The 23,207-nt window shown below is 37.4% G+C and overlaps 2 protein-coding genes and 1 pseudogene across 5 annotated transcripts in view; 2 read left to right on the forward strand and 1 right to left on the reverse strand.

Moving 5' to 3' along the window:
- Positions 1–5,284, forward strand: part of DENND6A (DENN domain containing 6A) — a 53,485-nt gene extending 48,201 nt beyond the window's left edge. For 2 of the 3 annotated variants that reach the window (XM_080675130.1, XM_080675131.1), the window contains exons 16-20: positions 202–255; positions 363–472; positions 667–769; positions 1,936–2,010; positions 3,094–5,284. In XM_080675130.1, coding sequence (XP_080531256.1) covers positions 202–255; positions 363–472; positions 667–769; positions 1,936–2,010; positions 3,094–3,225 — 474 coding nt within the window. In that variant the 3' untranslated portion in view covers positions 3,226–5,284. The remainder of the gene's footprint in view (positions 1–201; positions 256–362; positions 473–666; positions 770–1,935; positions 2,011–3,093) is intronic. The other variant, XM_080675132.1, reaches the window with a different exon arrangement.
- Positions 1–23,207, forward strand: part of DNASE1L3 (deoxyribonuclease 1L3) — a 969,732-nt gene that overhangs the window by 491,301 nt on the left and 455,224 nt on the right. The window lies entirely within an intron of this gene.
- On the reverse strand, positions 8,418–23,161 carry LOC308251825 (ATP synthase F(0) complex subunit C2, mitochondrial-like; annotated as a pseudogene). Its single transcript has 3 exons — positions 22,998–23,161; positions 14,288–14,395; positions 8,418–8,993 (listed from the first exon to the last, which is right to left on the reverse strand). The product of its transcript is annotated as an ATP synthase F(0) complex subunit C2, mitochondrial-like (transcript).

Here is a 23,207-nt window from a genome sequence, read left to right on the forward strand (position 1 = left end):
AAATTTATATTTTTATTGAAAGTCTGACTTCTTAATTCATTCTGAAGTTTACCACTATGGGGAATAATGGTGTTGTTGATATCCAGACCACATGATGAAAAACTTGGAAACCCATTTTTTTTTAAGTTGGTCTATTTAATAAACGTTTTTGAAGACTCTCTGGAACAACTAACTTGATTGATGTTCTTTTCTTGGTTTTAGGAAAGATATGTGGCAAGCTTAATGCCTTTGCAGAAAAGTATTTCTCCATGGAAGGTATAAAGATATTAAGTTAAATTCCTATTTGAGTTCTCTAACTGTAATTAACTTCTTTGAACATGTGCATTTCTAATTTTTAAATATAGTATGTCCTTTTTTCATAGAGTCCACCCCAATTAAGACCATTCCTTCCAGAAGAATTTATGAAAACACTTGAGAAAACAGGACCTCAGTTGACCTCTAGAATAAAAGGCGATTGGATTGGACTTTACCGGTTAGCTTTCTTTTTTACCTATCTGTACAGCTTTGTTTTTGAGAAGAAAAAACAAAAAGCTGGACTTGAACTTATATTCTTTTATTCAGAATTGCATTGTTTCACATGGTTCTTCCAGCTATAGGTAGGAAAGGTATTGAGGAGAGGAAGTAAGTAATAATCAAACTTTGCTGTTTTAAAATTGATTTTTATAGGCATTTTCTAAAATCCCCAAATTTTGATGGTTGGTTCAAGACCCGGCGGAAGGAAATGACCCAGAAATTGGAGGCACTCCATCTAGAAGCTCTTTGTAAAGAGGTTAGAGAACTGCATGTTTGTGTGATATTAACATTTATTGAAAAAAAAAAAAGATTAAAGTTATCCTTAGAAGCTAGAAGGATATAACTAGTAATAGCTAACTCTTGTGCTATATGCCAAGGACTGTGTAAGGTGCTCTATGTGGAAAATCTCTCTTAATTTTCACAACAGTTCACTGAAATAGGTGTGTTAGGATCTGCATTATGGGACATCTGAGGATTGTTAAGTGATTTGCTTCAGATCACATTACTGCTAAGTAGGGGAGTTAGCAGTGAGCCAAAGCCCACTTGCATTGGCTCCTAAGAGCTGACTGTACATCTCTTCCCTGCTCTGCATTCAGTGATCTCAGGTTAGTAGTTTAAAATTGGCTACAGTGGGAGTATTACACCACAGAAATTGGCAAATGCTACATACCATAGACTCTTTTTGGTTGTTAAATATTTTCCAGCATACCACTGGATGGAGTCAGGATCCAGATTTTTTCCAGCATGCCTTATTAACCTCTTGCAGTTAGTATTAATAATTTTTCCCTGTATTTTACTGACTTTATATTCTATAATATATTACCAGACTATTTTAAATTAAGTGAAAATACAAAGGATAGTCTCATTTTCATTTGTATTTAGTTTGAGATGGGCTAGCCTCAGTGTTAACTCTCTAATCATAAACTCACAGTGATTGTGAATTTAAGAGAAGGAGTATGATGAAGACAACCATAAATAAGTCCAGTAAGAGCTTATTTGAAGATGCAAAGTTTACATCCAGTATTATATTCATGTTCACAGTTATCTTCATTTTTTAACCAATGTTTCTTATAAATTAAAATATTCACTATTAGTGGAAGTAGGTAGTACTGATTGTACTTTGAATTGCAATTTTGTTTTTTGTGATTGATCTAAAAGGGCTACCTTGGAAAGAAGGTTCTTACATTTTATTTTACTGACAAATATTCAATAATTGTTCTGGCTAATGTTGAAAATTACCTAATTAACGTTGTTAGAATATCATGTACAGAATTATTTTTTGTGCTGTCATGCTGTATCTGGGATAAATACCCTGTTCTCTTTTTTGTTTCTGTCCTTCTCAGGAGTTTTATCTTTTGAAATAGAGTGGTTTGAAAATGATTTTGAGCACTTAACTGATTTGGGATTTGTTTATTCTTCTAGGACTTACTTCTCTGGACTCAGAAACACACAGAAGTAGAAACAGTAGACCTTGTATTGAAGCTAAAATGTAAGCTGGTATGTAGCCAAAACAGCCAAAGATCTGTGAAGATATTTTCTTCACATTTGAGGTGACAGTCCATGATGTATCACAGATGTAACCTTTTTATTTATTTTTAATTTATTTACTTTAGAGAAACATCGACTTGTTGTTCCACTTATTTATGCTTTCATTGGTTGATTCTTTTAAATATTTCTCCCATATATTTTTATTGATTTCAAAGAGAGGAAGGAAGAGGGAGAGAGAGAAACATCCATTGGTTGCCTCCTGCACACCCCCTCCTGGGAATCGAGCCCACAACCTGGGCATGTGCCCTGACCCAGAATTGAACCGTGACTTCCTGGTTCATGAATAGACACTCAACCACTGAGCCACACCAGCCAGGCCATTGGTTGATTCTTCAATGTGCCCTGATCGGAGATCGAACCTGCCACCTTTGTGTATTGGGATGATGCTCTAACCAACTGAGCTGCCTGGCTAGAGCACAGACGTAATCTTTTTAAATGAGAAGACTTGAGATTGATAGTAGACCTAACTGAAAATACTTGATATCTCAAGTAGATCATAATGATACCCTTCTGCCTAAAATAGTTCTCTCTCATCTTCGATGTTTCTGTCTCTCCCTCTCCCTTCCTCTCTCTGAAATCAAAAAACATATGGGAAAAAAATTTAAAAGAATCAACCAATGAAAGCATAAATAAGTGGAACAACAAATCGCTGTTTCTCTCTCTAAAGTAAATAAGTAAAATAAATTAATAGAAAATAAATAAAAAGGTTACATCTGTGTCACATCATGGACTGTCACCTATATTTTAAAAGTATTTACATGGAGTCTAATGTGCTCTACAAAATCATTGTCACTTATATTTAATACCACATGATATGCATTAAGTATTATCAATTTACATGGAAGTCTTTTATTAAGCTCAAACAATATATTGTTTAAATGGCACGTTCTTTGCTTTTTTTTTTACAGTTTCTGTAAATTCTGATTGAAGTGTCCAAATCATTAGACCATTAAAAATGTTTATTTAGAAAATATAATGTATTAATACAGACTCAGAGAATAATTTAAATGCTTCCAAATGTTTCTTGTATAGTTGCAGGCTGATCGAGAGCATTTACCTGTGAAACCTGAAACTATGGAAAAGTTACGGGGACACATAGATGCAATTATCTTAGCATTGCCAGAGGACCTACAAAGCATCCTGCTCAAAACAAGCATGTCATGATATTTGCCAGGGTTTTCCAGCCAGAAAGGACTGTGTGTGCATCATGAAGCATACTGACATTTCAACTGGACGCACAAAGGAGATCTCCTGGAGTGGAAAATAGCTGTAATGCTAGCTACAGGGTAGAAAGACTATACTGACTTTTTCAGTGCATTATTTTAAAAAATGGATATCTGTGGTGGTTCCACTTTAATACTGAAACACCGAAAGGCATTTCTATATTTTTAATCATGTTCTAAAGTGCTCTTATGAGAGACCTGTGGGACCATCAGTATAAGTGATTCTAAACTGCAGTGCTGGCATTGCAGATACTTTTTTAAATTGGTGCTGTTTTGCCCAATCATGTTAAAACTCAGGGGGATATAAAAATAACGTTCACACTGGTTACCTTCTTAGGAAGAAGGCAAGGACTGAGTTGTCTGACTGTAGGTAAAAGTAACTAATGCTTTTGTAGTGCCTTCCGTTGTCCTACATGTTTCACAAAACCTGGCTGCTAGTCTTGAAGCTTTTTCTTAATTATGATATGTAATTATATAAGACATACTTTTGCATAATTATTGCTTAAAAACATGTTTTTTGCCTCCCATCATGTTGAGTAGTGGCATGGTATCCTTCCTCTCCCCCGCCCCCAATTGTCATGTAGGTATCGTTTAATTATTTTCTATACTGTTTTCAAATTTAATTTTATTAGTTTCTCCAAAGGCAAGAAGGCATCTAATGTTAATTATGGAAGAGTTAATTTTCTCTTACCCTTTACTAATTGGTTTCTGTTTAAGTTAATTAGCTTGGATGTTTTTCAAAAACATTCTAATAATAAACCTCATAATTAGCTATTTTTTAAACTGAGCTATTCTTATTTTAAAGGCATTCATAAACCTTTTATGTGGTAGTTATTTGAGTGACTATAAGATAGATTTTTCAGCATTATTTGTTTGTTAGGGTTTTCCCCCCTCAAATTTATATTTCTCAGAACACTTTCTCTACTGTGTTTGGCATGGGAACTTTTGCCTGAATCACTGTTACAGCTATTTTGTTATTTGTTTCTGTTCTGTTTTGTTTTTACTACCTTGCCAAAAATAGAAGATCATGGTTTGGTTTACTCTACCAAAGTGGTTTGGTTTGTGTTTGAATAGGAGTGTCCTGCAAAAGCCAATATTTTAAGGCACACATGACATAGCACATATGTAAATAGCTGCATCTTGAATTACCTTCTAAGTATCCAAACTGTGTTTGTAAAAGAAATGGCTTCAGAAGCTATCCTTTTCTGTTAATATAACTATTAAGTGCACTCCAGGAAAGGCTCTTTGTGTTTGTAACTGTGGTCTTATACAGTTTCTTGAAGCATACCTCAAAGTCATAGAGAGAATATGGCATTTGAAATAAATCATTTGCCTCAGATCATGAGTTATTTTGTGAAACAACAGTTATCCTTATGGAAAAGGCAACTACTTTTAAATTTCATATCTTTCTGGGAAACCTTATTTAGGTATAAATGGTCATCTTATTTTTCAAAAGGTGTATTTTAATAATCTCACAATTTATATGCAGTTTGTGACTAGAATTTAAAAGTTTTAGTGTCATATCAAGGATCTTTTAAATTATACCACTACAGATGTATCATTTCAAGTTTATTTTGCATAGCTAAAGAGTATCAAAGGCTGCCAATTAGCATAATAATTATCTATATATTTACTGTATTTAACTAAAACTGAACAAATGTTGAAAATCCTATGATACTTAACCTGGTTTATCTATTAATTTTGAATTACTTGTAAAAAATAATTTAAAATTTCATTGGGAACCTGAGAAAGACTGACTGGTAACTTAATTTTTTGTGTGGTTTTCAGAGTTGTTCCCCCACCCCCCCTTTTTTTTTGGAGACATTGTTAAGATCTAAAATCTGCCATTTAATGTTTATCTCCACCAGCATCAGAAGAAATCACTGCTTCAGGGTGTTAAGTAATGCCTAGTGCCTTCTGTTTTCAGTGATAAAGATGTTTTGTGAAGGCATTTATGGTCATTACTGAAAACTGAATTAAAGGCCTTTGATTTTAAAACACTTGAATATCTTGTGTTATTTCTGAGTAAGGTTGGAATGCTTGAAAAAATGCACTGTAAATGAAATGTGTATTATGTGATTCCTTTTACTTTCTAAAGTACTTGTTTAAATTCAAATGAATACCTTCTTTTTGTTCACTTCACTATGAACAGGTGAATAGTCCAGTTTAATAACAGACAGATCAACTAAGTGATCTCATAGTCTTCTTATCAATGTATTGATTATGAAATGTCTTGATGAAAAACTTGTAGCTTAATAATCTAGGTATTGTTAGATTGTCCTTTGTTTGCCACCTTTTCTTTCCTAACTAAATCTCAAATTACTTTTATTTCTTCCTTTCTAAAAATGGCAGGTATATGATACCGTTCTTTGGATTTTAATTTATTTATTAATAATAAAATATATTGGCACGACTGGTGTGGCTTAGCAGTTGAGCATTGACCCAGGAACCAGGAGGTTGCCAGTTTAATTCCCAGTTGGGGCACATGCCCAGGTTGCGGGCTCGATCACCAATGGGGGTTTTGCAGGAGACAGCCAAATGATGATGCTCCTCTTTTATCAGTGTTTCTATGTCTCTATCCTTCTCCCTTTCTCTCTAAAAACCAATAAAAACATATTTCAAAATAATAATAATAAAATATATTGGATATTACTCCTTTTTAAAGTTACTGGGTAATATCCTTCAAAGGATACTATAAAATGTTTTAGTATATTTAAAATATGCCATTAAAATATTGTCCTTTTGTTATCGCTTGCTCATACCAATTCATTTGTTTTTGTACACCCAAATTTTACTAACTTGCAAATATTAGTCCTCTAAAAACAGATAGTTGAGTAAGACAGAAAGCTTCTCTAAGTATGGATGTTATTTAAATAACAAACTATATTAACTCAATAATGACTGAATTTTGAGTAATTTGATAATGCTTCATATATCTAAGATATAATATTTATATGCCATTTACAACTTGGTTGAATTGTATTTATTATACAAATAGAAGTTAGCATTTGTTAATAAAACATCTAGAAAAATTTTCTAATTACACTTTCCTGTTTCTTTGAAACAGATAAAGCTATTTGATACAAGATACAGAATCATGATTCCTAAAATTTTCTTTTAAAAAATGTTTTTATTGATTTCAGAGAGGAAGGGAGAGGGAGAGAGATATAGAAACATCAGTGATGAGAGAGAATCATTGATTGGCTGCCTCCTGCAGGTCCCACACTGGGGATCAATCAAGGCTGCAACCTGGGTACGTGCCCTGACCAGAATCGAACCGTGACCTCCTGGTTCATAGGTGGACATTCAACCGTTGAGCCACACTGGCTGGGCATGATTCCTAAAATTTAACCAATTTTAGAAAAGCAAGTTTTAACTTGATGATTGGTTAATGAAATAGGTTTATGACATTTATTTTGCAGTGATAACATTGCCTATCACAAGGGCTTCTTAAGGTATACACAAATGTTGAGGGGGGGAAAAGATGGCAGTAGAATTCTGATGTATCCTATTTTCCAGTGTTATTTCTTTGCTTTGAACACCAACCTTTCTCTGCTACCCATTACTTGAATGACTTTCTCCAAATTAAGGTTAGTGTTGTCTAGTAATCATAGGTTTCATTCCATTTTACTAGCGTCATCACTAGGCTTGGGTTCTTCTGTTTATTGCCTTCTTTTTTTTTTTTTTTTGTCATAATACCATTTCAGCTTAGCCATTAGAAAGCTAAACTTTGAGAATCCTTCATCTTATTTCCTGTTTCATATTTTTTATAGCCACCAGTCTGAATACATCCTATCTAAAAAAGAGGGAATATGCTAATTGACCCTCACGCCATCACAAAGATGGTGGCGCCCACAGCCAATAAGGAGGGAATATGCTAATTGACTGCTCTGCCCTCAAAGATGGCGGCACCCACAGCCAATAAGGAGGCAGTATGCTAATTGACTGCCCTGCCCTCAAAGATGGCAGTGCCCACAGCCAATAAGGAGGGAATATGCTAATTGACTGCCACACCCTCAAAGATGGTGGCGCCCACAGCCACAAGATGGAAGCGCCCAGTCCCCTCAGCCCTGCTGGGGCGTCTGCCTCCAGAGTCCCCCAGTCCCCTCAGCCCTTTACCCGCCCAGGTAACCAGGCTCAGGTAACCAGGGCTGGCTGAGGCTTGCGCTGCCAGCAGTGGCAGCAGCAGAAGTGTGATGGGGCATTGCCTTCCCCTGATTGCTGGGTCGCCTCCCACCCCTGAGGGCTCCCAGACTGTGAGAGGGGACAGGCCAGGCTGAGGGACCCCTCCCCTCCAGTGCATGAATTTTCATGCACTGGGCCTCTAGTTGTAATATAAATTGCTTCAGATTGATTGAGATACTTCTTGAAAAATAGTAACTTTATATTCCAGAGTTGTCATACTTTTAAGTGAATTGAATTTTATATTTCAGTAGAAAATCATTGAAATGATTGGTTTTGATCTAACGTAACAGGTAAATATTTTTTAGTTAGTGGCTCTGGTTGTAGAATCCAGAAATTTGTGTTTTTAAAAACTAGCTTTATTGAAGTATAATTGACATACAATAAACTGAACATACTTCAAGTGCACAATTGGATGTTTTAAAATTTGAACACACCCATAAGACCATCACCACAGTCAAGATAAGAACATATTTGTCTCCCCTCAAAAATTCCCTCCTCCTTTGCACTCCTTCCTGCCTCCCCCCAAAACCACCGATCTGTGTTCTGTTACTACAGATTAGTTTGTCATTTCTAGAGTTTTACATAAATGGAATCATACAGTACTTCTTTTTTGGTCTGACTTTTCCTCCTGCTTTTTGTTTTGTTTTGTTTTGGTTAATCCTCACCTGAGAATATTTTTCCATTGATTTCTCTTTTTTTCAGGGAGAATGGAAGAAAGAGGGAAAGACAGAAACATTGATGTGAGAGAAACACATTGATTGGTTGCCTCCTGCACGTGCCCTGACCAGGGCCCGGGCTAGGGAGGAGCCTGCAATCAAGGTAAATGCCCTTGACCGGAATCAAACTCAGGACCCTTTGGTCCACAGGCAAATGCTCTATCCACTGAGCCAAACTGGCTATGGCTTCCTCCCCCTTCTTGGTAATACAATATTTCATTTTTTCCTTCTGTCAAACCCAGAGCCATCTGCTTTTCCTATGCTGCCTAGGCATGATAGGAAAAGGAACATACAGAGCACATGAAACTTGGGATAAAGAACTATGGAAGGTGCAAAGGCTTCTTAACATGGCAAAGAGGATGGAAAAGACTACCATCAGGAAAAACAGCCCCATGTACTCCAGAAGATGACAAAGCCCAGAATGGTGTAGGAGAAAAGCTGTTGCTCCAGAGAAGAGTTCCTGGCAGAACCAATGCTGAGGCTCCCAAACACAGTTCCAGTCCCAGCCCCAGAGCCTGCCACTCCTACTGGGGCAGCTGCAGTCCTAGTGAACTTGGCTGCTGTGTCAAGGTCCCTTGAAATGGCACTGGTTTGGAAGTTATGGCTAGGGATACGTGGGAAAAGTGAGGTCAGGAGATATGAGGCTGCCAAACTCCTGTGGTTCTCACCTATTAGTGTCTCAGATCATTTCAGCACTGCTGCAGAGTGGTTGGCTCAGCAGCTGAGAAGTGCTCCTGACCAGGGAGGAGGTGGAGATAAATTTGGTATGGAGTATATTTTCAGGGAATGAAGGGCTGTGGCAGGAGAGCTGCTCTCAATGCAGAGAGCAGTCTTTTTTCACTCAGCATAATGATTCTGAGATTCATTCATGTTGCATGTATCAATAGTTCATTCTTTTTATTGCTATTACATGGCTATTAGAGGCCCAGTGCACAAATTCGTGCACATTGAAAGGAAATTGATTAGAAGAAATATTTTAGAGGCCGGGAGGGAGGTTGGCTCCAGGGCATGTCTGGCCCATCTCGCCCAGTCCCGATCGGCCAGACCCCAGCAGCAAGCTAACCAACCAGTCGGAGCATCTGCCCCGTGGTGGTCAGTGAGCATCATAGTGACTGGTCGAGCGGTCAACCGAATGGTCGGACACTTAGCATATAGGCTTATATATATATAGATAACACAAATATCTACTCACCTGTTGATAGATATTTGGGTTGTTTCTAGTTTTTGACTGTTACAAATAAACTGTGAACACTTTTGTACAAGTCTTTGTATGGACCATATTTATCCTCTTACCGTAGAAATTCCTAGAGTGATATGAGTGGGATGGCTAGATCATGTGGTAGGTAAATGTTTAACTTTTAAAGAAACCGCCAAACTATTTTTTCAAAGTGTTTGTACTAATTTGTTTCCACCAGCTGAGTATGAGAAAGTTCCAGTTTCTGTACATCCTAGCCAACACTTGGTATGGTCAGCCTTTTTAATTTTAGCTATTCAAATAGGCTTATAATGCTATCTCATTGAGATTTTAATTTGCATTTTTCCAATGACCTGTGATGTTGAACATCTTTTCATGAGCTTATTAGTCACCTGTATATGTTCTTTGGTAAAGTGTTAATATATTTTGCTCATTTTAAAAATTGAGTTGTTTAATTTCTAAAGGTTGAGTTTAGAGAATTTTCTATGTATCAAGTTCCTTTTCAGATATAGAGTTGGCAAAGATTTTTCCCAATTGTGAGTTTTTTCAGTTTCATGTGTCTTTTGAAGAAGTTTATGAATTTCTGCATAAATTTCTGCTTGGCTTTTGATTGTGATTATATGAAACCTATAGATAAATTGGGGTAACATCTTAATGTTGTTCTCTGGTGCATGAACAAAGTATGTCTTTCCATTTATTTAAGTCTTCTTTAATTTCAGCAATATTTTGTAGTTTTCAGGATACAAATCTTTCACATCTTCTGTCAAATTTATCCCTCAGCCTATCATATTTTTGATGCTGTAAATGATACCATTTTTAAAAACTTAAGCTTTCAATTTTTCATTGAACTATTCAGTTCGAAATATTAGTATTAGTTGATATTTATACTGATCTTGTATATTGCAATATTTCCCACTAAGTTCTGTTTTAGTGGCGTGCCATAAATTCTGATGTTTTATATTTCTTTTCATTCAGTTCAGAATACCTTATTTCCTTTTGGATTTCCTTGATCCATGGATTATTTAGAAATGTTATTTACTTATCCAAATAGTTGTATATCGCCAAAACCAGTTTGGCTCAGTGGATAGAGCGTCAGCCGGCGGACTGAGGGGTCCCAGGTTCGATTCCGGTCAAGGGCATGTAACTTGGTTGCGGGCACATCCCCAGTGGGAGGTGTGCAAGAGGCAGCTGATCGATGTTTCTGACTATCTATCCCTCTTCCTTCCTCTCTGTAAAAAATCAATAAAACATATTTTAAAAAAAAACAAAAAAAAACACAAATAGTTGTATATCTTCTAATTTAAAAAAATTTTTTAAATAATTTTTTTATTGATTTTAAAGAGAAAGGGAGAGGGAAAGAGAGAAACAGCAATGATGAGAGAGAATCATTGATCGGATGCCTCCTACATGCCACCCACTGGGGATCAAGCCCACAACCCCAGGCATGTGCCCTGACCAGGAATTGAACGTGACCTCTTAGTTCATAGGTCGATGCTCACCCACTGAGCCACACCAGCCAGGTGCCAAAATTTTTTTTGTTATTGATTTCTAATTTTATTACACGGTGGCTTGAGGACATACTTGTTATGATTTGAATCCTTGTAAATTTATAAAGATTTGTTTCATGGCCCAGAATATGGTTTATCTTGGTAAATGTTCTGGGTACACTTGTGAATATGTATATTTTGCTGTTGTTGGGTGGAATGTTTTATAAAGGTTAGACAGGTCAAGTTTGTTTATGTCCTTGCTGATCTTTTTTTTTTAAATATATTTTTATTTATTTCAGAGAGGAATGGAGAGGGAGAGAGAGAAAGAAACATCAATGATGAGAGAGAATCATTGATTGGCTGCCTCATGCATGCCCCCTACTGGGGATCAAGCCCACAACCCGGGCATTGTGACCTTGACCAGAAACAAACCCGGGATCCTTCAATCTGCAGGCTGACGCTCTATCCATTGAGCCAAACTGGCTAGGGCTGCCCTTGCTGATTTTCTGCCTACTTGTTCTAACTAGAGGTTAGTAAAATCTCTTGATTATAATTGTAGATTTGTGTATACTTTGCTCTGAAATCTACTTGGTGTGATATTAATAGAACTCCAGCTTTCTTTTGACTAGTGTTAGCATGGCATAGCTTTTTCATCGCTTTATTCTTAACCTATTTTTGTCTTTATATTTAAAAACTTTTCTTGTAGGTAGCATATAGTTCTTGCTTTCTTATCCAGTCAGACAAAATTTGCCTTTTAATTTACACCATTTACAATGAATATGATTGAAATGGTTAGATTTGAATCTACTATCTTGCGATGTTTTCTATTTGTCCTATCTTCTGTTCATTTCCCTTTTCCTTTTTATCTGACTTATTTTGAACCAATAGAATATTTTTATGATGTCATATCTCCTTTGTGAGATTACTAGGTATAACACTTCATTATTTTAAAGTTTGTAGTACAGTATACATTTTTAACTTACCAGATTATCTCTAGTGATATTATGCCATTTAATGTATAGAATAAGAATGTACAATAGTGTACTTCTTTTTCTTTCCAGACTTTATATTATTGTTCATGAATTTTACATGTTATAAATTCCATAATACATTGTTATTTTTGTTTAGTCAATTTTTTAAAGTTTTAAATAGTAAGAAAAATTCTTGCATATACATTTTTATATTGAACCTTTTCAGTGTTTTTATTTCTCTGCATAGATCAATATGGTATAATTTTCCTTAGAGCTGAAGAACTTGCTTTTAACATATTTTGTAGTTCAGATTTGTTGTCAATGCATTCTTTCAACTTTTGTGGTCTGAAAATATCTTTATTTTGCCTTCTTTTTCAAATGTGTTTTTGCTGGATATAGATTTCTAGGCTGTCTCCCTTTTTTTTTCAGTATTTTAAAATGTTGCTCCACTGTCTTTTTTACTTGTATATTTCCAGTAAGAAGTATGTCATATTATCTTGGTTCCTAGGTAGTTAATAAGTCTATTTTTCTCTGGCTCTTTTAAGATTTTCTCTTTATCACTAATTTTGAGTTATTAGATAATATGATTTGGTATAGTTTTATTCATGTTTATTGGGCTTTTAACTAACTGGGTTTCTTGATCTTGGATATACAGTTTTATAGTTGTCATTAAAGTTGGACATTTTTTGGCCATTATTTTTTCTGGTATTTTTTCTGTCCTCTGTCCATCCCTTCTTTCAGTTACTCATGTATTAGACTGCTTGAGGTCCTACAGTTCACTGATGCTCTTCATGTTTCTTATTTACTCTTTTTATTTAATTTTGGAGAGTTTCTATTGCTATGCCTTTAAGTTCATCTATCTTTCCTTCTGTATTGTCTAGTCTGCCATTAATTCCATCTGTTATTTGTCATCTCAGACATTGTAGTTTTTATTTCTAAAAGCTTGGTTGGTTTTTATGTCTTCCATGTTTCTGCTTGAGATAATATCTGTGTTGGTTCTGAGTTGGTTTCGATGATTATCTCATTATTATGGGCCATGTGTTTCTGCCTCTTTGCATGCCTTATCTTAGGTTAGATGCCAGACTTTTACCTTGTTGGGTGTCGGATATTTTTGTATTCTTATACATCTTTTGAGCTTTGTTCTAGATTGCGGTTAATTTTTTCAGGCCCAAAACAGTGCTCAGTCTAGAATTAATTATTCTTCACTACTGAGGCAAGACCTTCTTGAGTACTCTACCCACTGTCCCATGAATTACCAGTTTTTTTTCAATCTGGCTGGTGGGAACAGGCATTGTTCCCAACCAAGCCTGGGCCCTGTTCCATTTGATCCTTTCTTATGGTTCTGTGCTTTGGGTAGTTTCCTCATATGTATGTACTAACCAGCACTCTGCTGAATATTTTAGGGGAACCCTCTACAGATTTCTTTCTGTACAGGGGCTTTTTCTTTCTATGCTATTCTCTTTGTAATTCTCTCCTCAAGTTTGGTTTCCCCAGACCGTCAGCTCTGAGTTTACCAAGCTCCTCCTCTGCTCCCTCTTTCTATGCTGTGGCCTAGAAACATTCTCGGGGCAGTAAACAGGCAATCTCAGGCTAAGGGCTCAATGCATTTGTTTTCTGTCTTTAGGAATCATTGCCCTGCATTGCCTGGTGTTCACTGTCTTAAAAAAATCATTGTTTCTTATATTTTATTTGGTTTGTTTTGTTTTCATTTTATGTGAGAAGGTAAATCTGGTCAATGTAACTTGATCTTGACTAGAAGCAAAAATTCCAGCAATCTGATTTTAATAAGCCCTCCACGTAATTCTGATACATGTTAAAGTTTAAGAACCATATAGATATATAAATTTAATGTTAGGTGATTATTCACTAACATTATAAATCATTTGCCGTGAAAACAGGATTATCTGAGTCAGTAAATCTAATTTTTGGAGAAAAAAGCACTTTTGTTTGTAAATCCTCTCATTTCTATGTTTTGTAGCATTGAAAATGTGTCAAACATTTCAATTACTGTAAGACATTTCAAATATGTATACAGATGGAGATTTGGGCAAGGAGAGGAAGAGTTTGTAAAATAACCTTATTTCATTAATGTTGCTATGGTACAAAGTGGTCTTTTAGCTTTAACCTATCTAATGATTTCTCTAGTCATGAAACTATTATAAATGTTAGATGGTAAATACAAATCTTAGTAGAATTAGTGGCCTCAAGATATATTCCCATTATAAAATCATTCTGCTTTAAAGAATTCAGAAAAAAACAGAGTACCAGTTCTTCTGGAAGTTAGGAATGTGATTGCTATGAATCCTTTGAAGGAAACTAGTCAAGGAGTTATATTCCTTATTTTTAAAAAGTTTCCTGCCAAGAAACTAAAACAGGTTAAGGAAGAATATTTTAAATTAGGGAAGTAGACGGACGCAGGCAGGGGGGCAAGGACACACGGTCTCCTTACGGGGACTCCGGGGAAGAGCTGCTGTCACCGCCGCCGCTTCCACTGCCGCTTCGGGCTGCCGAGGACCCAGCTTGTGAATTTGCACGAGCCTGATGGCGTCCGCCCCAGCTTCAGGAGAAACCAAGATGGTGGCATAGGTAAACACCTAAACTGCTGCCTTGCACAACAATTTCAAAAATACAACTAAAAGACAAAATGGACATCATCTAGAACCACAGGAAGGCTGGCTGAGTGGAAATTCTACAACTAGAAGGAAAGAGAAAAGCACACTGAGACTCAGAGGAGCTACAGGAGGCAGAGGTACTGAGACACGCATGGAGAGGACTGGCAACTGAGTGTGCGGCTGGCTTTCTCAAGCGGGAGGGAGACAAAAGCTCCCGACTGTGCTGAACTCCAGTTCTGGGCGAGACTCTGGGGACCCAGACTCATACGGGGTGAAACTGGACTGTCAGGAAAGAGAAAAGCACACTGAGACTCAGAGGAACTGCGGAAGGCAGAGGTACCGAGGCGCGCGTGCGGAGAGGGCGGGCAACTGAGTACGCGGCTGGCTTTCACAAACGGGAGGGAGACAAAGCTCCCGACTGCACTGAACTCCAGTGCTGGGCAAGACTCTGGGGACCCAGACTCATTTGGGGAGAAACTGGATTGTCTGGCAGTGGGCGGAACTCGAGGGCGGCTTTCTTTCAGAGGTGCTTGCAGCGATTACCACGGGACACTGAGATACAGGGGCCTCATAGGGCAGGGCTGACGCGAAACCAATGCAGTCTGCTCCACCCTGAGACTCTGCCCCATCCAAGCTGAGCACAGAGGCTTCTGCATCTTGTCTCATAAGGGTGTCTCCAGCACAGAAGTTCTCCCAGCGTAGACACAGCTGATCCTCATAGCCAATTGGCCTGGAGGTCAATTCCTCCCAGTGATACCAACAACAATCAAGGCTTAACTACAACAAGACTGTGCACACAGCCCACAAAGGGGTGCACCAAGAGTGTCCACCTCAGGTAACTGGGGAGGCTGAGCCACTGGGCCCTATAGGACACCTAGCACACAGAGCCACTCTACCAACTCAGGGAAGCAACGAAAATGAGGAGACAAAGAAACAGATCACAAATTAAAGAAATGGAGGAAAGCAAACGACTGGATATAGAGTTCAAAACCACGGTTATAGGTTTTTTAAGAATTTCTAGAAAATGCCGATAAATTTAGCAAGACCCACTGACTGAAATAAAAAACATTATAAAGAGACCTAACAGCAGACTAGAGGATCGCAAGAATCAAGTCAAAAATTTGAATTACAATGAAGCAAAAAACACTCAACCAGAAAAGCAAAAAGAAAAAAGAATCCAAAAATATGAAGATAGTGTAAGGAGCCTCTGGGACAACCTCAAGTGTACCGATATCTGAATTATGGGGGTGCCAGAAGAAGAGAGAGAGCAAGATACTGAAAACCTATTTGAAGAAATAATGACCGAAAACTTCCCCCACCTGGTGAAAGAAATAGACTTACAAGTCCAGGAAGTGCACAGAACCCCAAACAAAAGGAATCCAAAGAGGACCACACCAAGACACATCATAATTAAAATGCCAAGAGCAAAAGACAAAGAAAGAATATTAAAAGCAGCAAGAGAAAAACAGTTAGTTACCTACAAGGGAGCACCCATACGAATGTCAGCTGATTTCTCAACAGAAACTATTCAGGCCAGACGGGAGTGGCGAGAAATATTCAAAGTGATGAATACCAAGAACCTACAACCAAGATTACTCTACCCAGCAAAGCTATCATTCAGAATTGAAGGTCAGATAAAGAGCTTCACAGATAAGGAAAAGCTAAAGGAGTTCATCACCACCAAACCAGTATTATATGAAATGCTGAAAGATACTCTTTTTTTTTTTTAATATATTTTATTGATATTTTACAGAGAGGAAGGGAGAGGGATAGAGAGCTAGAAACATCGATGAGAGAGAAACATCGATCAGCTGCCTCCTACACACCCCCCACTGGGGATGTCCCCGCCACCAAGGTACATGCCCTTGACCGGAATCGAACCTGGGACCCTTCAGTCCACAGGCCGACGCTCTATCCACTGAGCCAAACCGGTTTCGGCTGAAAGCTGAAAGGTATTCTTAAAGAAGAGGGAGAAGAAGAATAGGTACAGATAAAAATGATGAACAACAAATACATGTCTATCAACAAGTGAATATAAAAATCAAGTGAATAAAAAAATCTGATGAACAGAATAAACTGGTGAATATAATAGAATCAGGGGTATAGAAAGGGAGTGGACTGACAATTCTTGGGGAGGAAGCGGTGTGGGGGGCGCAGGAAGAGACTGTACAAAAATCGTACACCTATGGATGAGGACAGTGGGGGGGGGATAAGGGCAGAGGGTGGGGTGGGAACCGTATGGAGGGGAGCTATGGGGGGAAAAAAGAGGAACAATTGTAATAATCTGAACAATAAAGATTTATTAAATTAAAAAATTAGGGAAGTAGGTGAATGTTGACTCAGTCAAGTCAGGCAGACTTTATACTCTTCCACGTTAGCAGTGTTTACCCAAATTATTAAAAAGCAAATAAAACACTCCTAGGAAAGATGAGGGCATAGATCCAGTTATACAGACTTTCCCACAATATCAAATGGAATAAATACAACTTTTAAAATAAAGATCTAGTAAAAGGCACTGAAACTAGGGGCAGGTCTTAACCTCATGGCAGAGGCTTGAGGGGCTGAGAAGTTAACAGATTGGGCAAAACCAAAGACTCAGGGAATTCACATACCACTCCCCTCCTGAGACAGAAAATGGGTGGATATGACTCTTCATAGAAGCACAGATACTCTTTCACTATTGCAGGTAAATAACAATGTCCAGAGAACGTGAACTTTAAACAAGATCAGTGATGAGTTGTCAGATAATGAGATAAAAATGGAGTTTACAGAGGTTGGGGTGGGGTAGGGAATAAGGGCAAAAATTACACTATTATACAACAAGTGGACTAGAAACAGCTGAGTAATTCTTGCAGAGAACAAAGGAAATGACATGGATTAAATTGTTTAGAGGATTAAATGGGATATAAATACAATGCTTGGCAGATAGTAAACGTTCAATAACATTTATTGTTGCTAGTAAATATTAGCACTATTTTAGAACACATACTCTCAAGTGCTTTGAAAATGTCAAAAGAAGTTATACAGTTTCCTTAAGAAGCTGCCCAAGGTCTAATTTGAATGGGACATACACAATCAACAAAAACATTACATTATTAAATTTAAAGGACTTGACCAAAAATATACAAAAGATGTGGTACATTTACACAACGGAATACTATGCAGATGTAAAAAAGAAGGATCTCTTACCCTTTGAGACAGCAGGGACGGACCTGGAGAGTATTATGCTAAGCGAAATAAGCCAGTCAGAGAAAGACAAGTATCACATGATCTCACTTAATATGTGGAATCTAATTAACAAAATAAACTGATGTATAAAATAGAGCCAGAGACATGGAACAGACTAACAAATCTCAGAGAGAAGAGGGTGGAGGGGCAGTGGGAAGAGATTAACCGAAGGACTTATATACGTATGCATAACCCATGGACACGACAATAGTATGGTAGAGGCTGGGTGTGTGTGTGAGGGAGAGTTTAATGGAGGAAAAAAGGGAACATCCGTTATACTTTCAACAATAAAGATTTTAAAAATTGGATGATGAAAACATAATCCCTAGTGTAGTGTGTTATTTATGAGCACATGCTTTAACATAACATTTTCCTCAAATTTGTTAGGATTAAATGAAGTATAGGACTTAGTACATGACAAGTGATTAATAATAGCATTTTCCCCCTTCTGGGACTCAATTTTCTCATTTTAAAAAATAAGAAAGCATTAAGTATAATGGTTAAGGGTACTGACATCAGAAGACATGGGTTCTTATCTCAGTTCTGCTTATTATCTGAGACCTTGGGCAGGTTACTTAACCTCTCTGACCCTGACTTTCCCTATCTTTACCATAGAGACATTTTAGTTGGCCATTAACATCCTGTTTTATAACTTCCATTGGCCACTTAATAAGTAGCACCTCTTAAATGGAAATCTGAAAAATTATTTTATTTTTTTATTTTTGGTTTAGGATTTGGAGGCTAGAGGTGGAGATCAGAGTTTTTTCCATCTATTTTACTTAAGTAAAGAGAAAACATGAATTAAAATTTAGAAGAAGGTGATTCATTTTCATTTGTCTTGAGAAACGTAGAGTCAGTTTGAAATTGTTTTAAGAAATTGTACATAAAACTGAAAACATAAAGGCTACTTAAAGACTACAGATTTAAAAAAAAAATCTAGCAAGCTTCTAAAATGCAATTTTAAGTTACTCAACTGTTAAGCAACTCTTCACATGTATCTCCAGTACAAAGGAAGGTTCTTCTCAAGGGAGACAGTCTGTAATAGCATTTAACTTAAAAAAGATTAACTAGGAAAATGTGGGGGTCTCTCAGGTAATTGCGAGACTTTAAGTTATTACAAAATAAATAGTATTTTGCTTCACCCCAGAAATTAATAAACAATTCTATTAAATTGCTTAAATAGTTTAAAAGTATGAGTGCAGAAAACAGATTGCTTTCCCTTTGCATTTTCTTGGTGGTGTTCTTTAAATGTTACATATTTAATTACATTTAATTTTTGGAAAGTTTTTTAAAAGGCAGGATAAACTCATTGTAGAGTCCAAAATAGCTTTATCTTACACACCTGAATAAAGAAGCTTTTGCTCTGGATTGCCCAGGGTCACTACTGAGAAAGGAGTTTCTGAAGGGTAGTTCTACCAAATGGAGCTTTACTCAACAGGCTGTCAACAATACAAAACAGCTTACTCTTTTTGAACTTTGCAGGTTTTTCTTATTCAACCTCATTCTGCAGAATGCACCAGTTGGAACAAGCAACTACAGAACACCTAGGATGGCACTGTTAGGAAAAAATATTAAATCTTTATCCCAGCAATGGGTCTAATTTCTCTCCTAATTTATCATTGTGAATTTATAAAATGTAGCAAAGCAAAAGCAAAATTAGAATATCTGGGCTAGTGATCAGTGAGGGAAACAAAGGGAGATTTAAATATTTCTTTTTTTAAAAGATTGATGCTTCCAGTTTTCTCCATTACAAACAATTCTGCAATGAACTTCTTACAAGTAACACATAGCAAACTTGAGGGAAATTTTCATTACAACAAATTCCTGGAAGTGGAATTTTTTGAATCAAAGAGTATACATGTTTCACAATTTGACAGATAAGTTAAATAAGTTACCTTACAGGCATACAATGGAATGCAGCCCTTAAAAAGAATGAGTTAAATCTAAAGTACTGATATTTTTAAATGTCCACAGTATATTATTAAATCATAAAAGGAGTTACTTCACACTGTAAAATCCCATTAACATTTATATAAAGATGTTAGTATTTCAGAGAGGAAAATCTGGAAGAATATATATTAAACACTGATTAACTCATTCATCAAATTTGAAGATTACTTTTTACATTATGTAAGTAGTGCATGGATAAATTAATCTTGTGAAAATAAATTTAATGCAGATGCACAAACACTGTACCAAAATGTTCAAAAAGTTTTATTCATAAAAGCCCAAAACTTTAAACAATCCAACGCTCATCAACTGGTGAATGAATAGAAAAATTTGGTATCTCCACACCAGGGGTCCTCAAACTGTTTAAACAGGGGGCCAGTTCACTGTCCCTCAGACTGTTGGAGGGCCGGACTATAGTTTAAAACAAAAACTATGAACAAATTCCTATGCGCACCGCGGGCCCGGGACGAGTCGGCTGCTAAGCAGGACAGGCAGCGGCGGCAAAAACACCTGGCGGGCCGGATAAATGTCCTCAGCGGGCTGCATGTGGCCCGCGGGCCGTAGTTTGAGGACCCCTGCTGCACACAATGGAATACTACTTAGCAATAAAAGAAAAAAACTATTGATGCGTGATATAACTTGGATTAATCTCAAAATCATTATGCTAGGAGAAAGAAACCACACACAAAAGACTACATACCATATGATTTCATTTATATGAAATTCTGGAAAGGGCAAAGATACAGTTAGAAGATCAATGGTGCGCTAGAGGCTGCAAGTGAGGATGACTTATAAAGGAGCATAAAGGAACTTTTGGGGGCAATAGATATGATATCATGATTCTGGTGTTGGCTACACTATATACATTTGTTAAAGTTTATAAAATTGTATATTTAAAATAGGTGAACTTTATTGCATGTAAATTTTATATATATAGATTTTTTAAAATACCCACTTTTATTGACTTCAGAGAGGAAGGGAGAGAGAGAAACATCAATGAGAGAATCATTGACCAACTGCCTCCTGCAGGCCCCACACTGGGGATTGAGTCCTCAACCCAGACATATGCCGCTACCAGGAATCGAACCGTGATTTCCTGTATCATAGCTCAACCACTGAGCCAGGCTGGCTGGGCTTAATAAAGTGGATTATTAAAGTACAGATAAAGCTCTCTTTTGACTACCACTCCCAAACCAGGTTCCCTCAGGCTCTGGGAAGGCTCCCTTCACTCTCTATACGGGTTAAACAGGTAACCACTAACTATCACTGTTACAGATTCTACTTCAAAGTTCTTGTGCATTTATACATACACCCGGGGAAATCTACTCTTTTGTTTTACTTTACAGTACTGTCATTATTTGGCTTTTTCCACTAATTGTATCTTGGAGATCTTTTCATTAGAATTTATAGTTCTACATCATTCTAATTCTTGATAGTATCCCATAGAATGGATATACTATAGTTTATTCACCAACCCTCTATCATTTAACCATATATGAGTGTCATAGTGTGCCAAATCCAGGGAATACAATGAAATATAAAAACGGACTAGGTGATTCGGTTGGATGTTGTGATTCATCAAAAAGGTTGTGGGTTCAATTCTCATTCAGGGTGCATTCGTAGGTTATGGATTCATCCCTGGTCAGGGCGCTTACCAGGGAGGCAACCCATGGATGGACATTTCTCCTACCGATGTTTCTCTCTTTCCCTCTTCCTCTCTCTCAAAAACAAAACACACACACACCCGTCCTTGGGTGAGGATTAAAACACACACACAAAACAGACTAGAGTCCTGCCTTTTTGGTTTGTTTTTAAAATTATTTTATTTTTGGTTAACAACTTTGCCATACAATTCCTCATTCAAAGTTTGTAATTCACTAGTTCCGGTAATTCATAGAGCCATGTAATCATCACCACCATCAATTCCAGAACATTTTCATCACCTCAAAAAGAAACCCTCCACCCTTTAGCTATAATCCCCAAGCCTCCCATCCTTCCTAGCCCCAAGCAACTACAAATCTGTCTCCATAGATTTGCCTGCTCTGAACCCTTCATACAAATGGAATCATAGGATATGTGGTCCTTTGTGACTAGTTTTTTCCCCACTTAGTATAAACTTCTCAAGGCTTATTTAGTTTATAGTATACATCAGTGCTTTATTCCTTTTTGTTGTTGAATAATATTCATTGTATGAATGTACTACATTTTGTTTACTCCCTAGTTGATGGACATTTGAGTCATTTCCACTTTGGGCTACTATATATATATAAAAGCCTAAGCGACCTTCACTACCGGACGGTAGCCATGACATGCACTGACCACCAGGGGGCAGATGCTTAACACAGGAACTGCCCCCTGATGGTCAGTGCATGCACCCACAGCCAACCTCCCATGTCCCCCGCCCTCACCCCATGTGGCCCCCCAATTGGGCCAGCCGGCCAACCTCCCGAGGTCCCCCCACAACTGGCCAGATTGCTGGCCAGGTTGAGGGTCCCCACCCATGCACGAATTTGTACACCAGACCTCTAGTTATGAATAATGCTGCTATAAATATTTGTGTACAGGGTTTTGTATGGACATGTTTTCATTTCTCTTGACTATATACCTAGGAGTGGAATTGCTGAGTCAAATGGAAAGTCTATGCTTAACTTTTTGAGAAACTGCCAGACTGTTTCCAAAGTTCTTTTACCATTTTATGTTTCCATCAGCAGTGTATGAGGGTTCTGATTTATCTACATTCTTAACACTAGTTATTATCTTTTTATTTTGGCCATCTTATTTAGTATCAAATTGGTAAATCACTGTGGTTTTGATTTGCATTCTCATAATTGATCGTAAAACTTCCTTTTAAAAATTTTATCTTTATTGTTGAAAGTATTTCAGATGTCCCCTTCTTAAAGGTTTCAGACAAGTGGGCGAAAGGGTTGTCAATAGGTAATATTAAAAGTAAAGTTTTAATTATGAAGAGCGGTTATGATTCTTTGAGTGGGAGTGATTTATCTAGTCAGTCAAGAAAGTATTTCCAAGGGAGTTAAAATTGAAACAGATCTTTAGAGCAGGTGAGCATCCTAAACTGCTCCAACAATTGGGGTCTATGTGGGAAGTGTCGAAGATTACCGGGAACTTGTTTTTTCATACATTTTTTTCACAAGACGTATGCCTTATTTTGAATCAGGAAAACATTAAGATCATAAATATTTTTACAGTGAGAAGGCTTCCCACTTCCTCAACATAAGGAATCAATCTTACATGCTTCTGGGAGACAGCAGAAGTAAGCCTTCCTTGTTGGCTTCTCTTAAAAGCTGAATTGTTGAAAATAGGAGTTCTCTTGTCTTGACCTAGGATTAGAGATCTTCAGTATGACCTTGCCTGGGGGTTGAAGCAGCTAGATCTAGCTTCTTCAGCGGCTGCCACAGGCTCTCCGCCAGCTCGTTGTCCACTAGGGAATGAGTCTGGTCCAGCGCGTGCAACGTGTCCGTTGGTGGGACCGGGGAATCCCCAACACGCGTTGGAGGACGACGCCCAAAAGGCATAAAGAACGGAAGTTAACTACCTCCTAACCCACAATGCACAACCCAC

The sequence above is a fragment of the Plecotus auritus genome, assembly GCF_963455305.1.
Source record: "Plecotus auritus genome assembly, chromosome: 6".
NCBI classification, from domain to species: Eukaryota; Metazoa; Chordata; class Mammalia; order Chiroptera; family Vespertilionidae; genus Plecotus; species Plecotus auritus.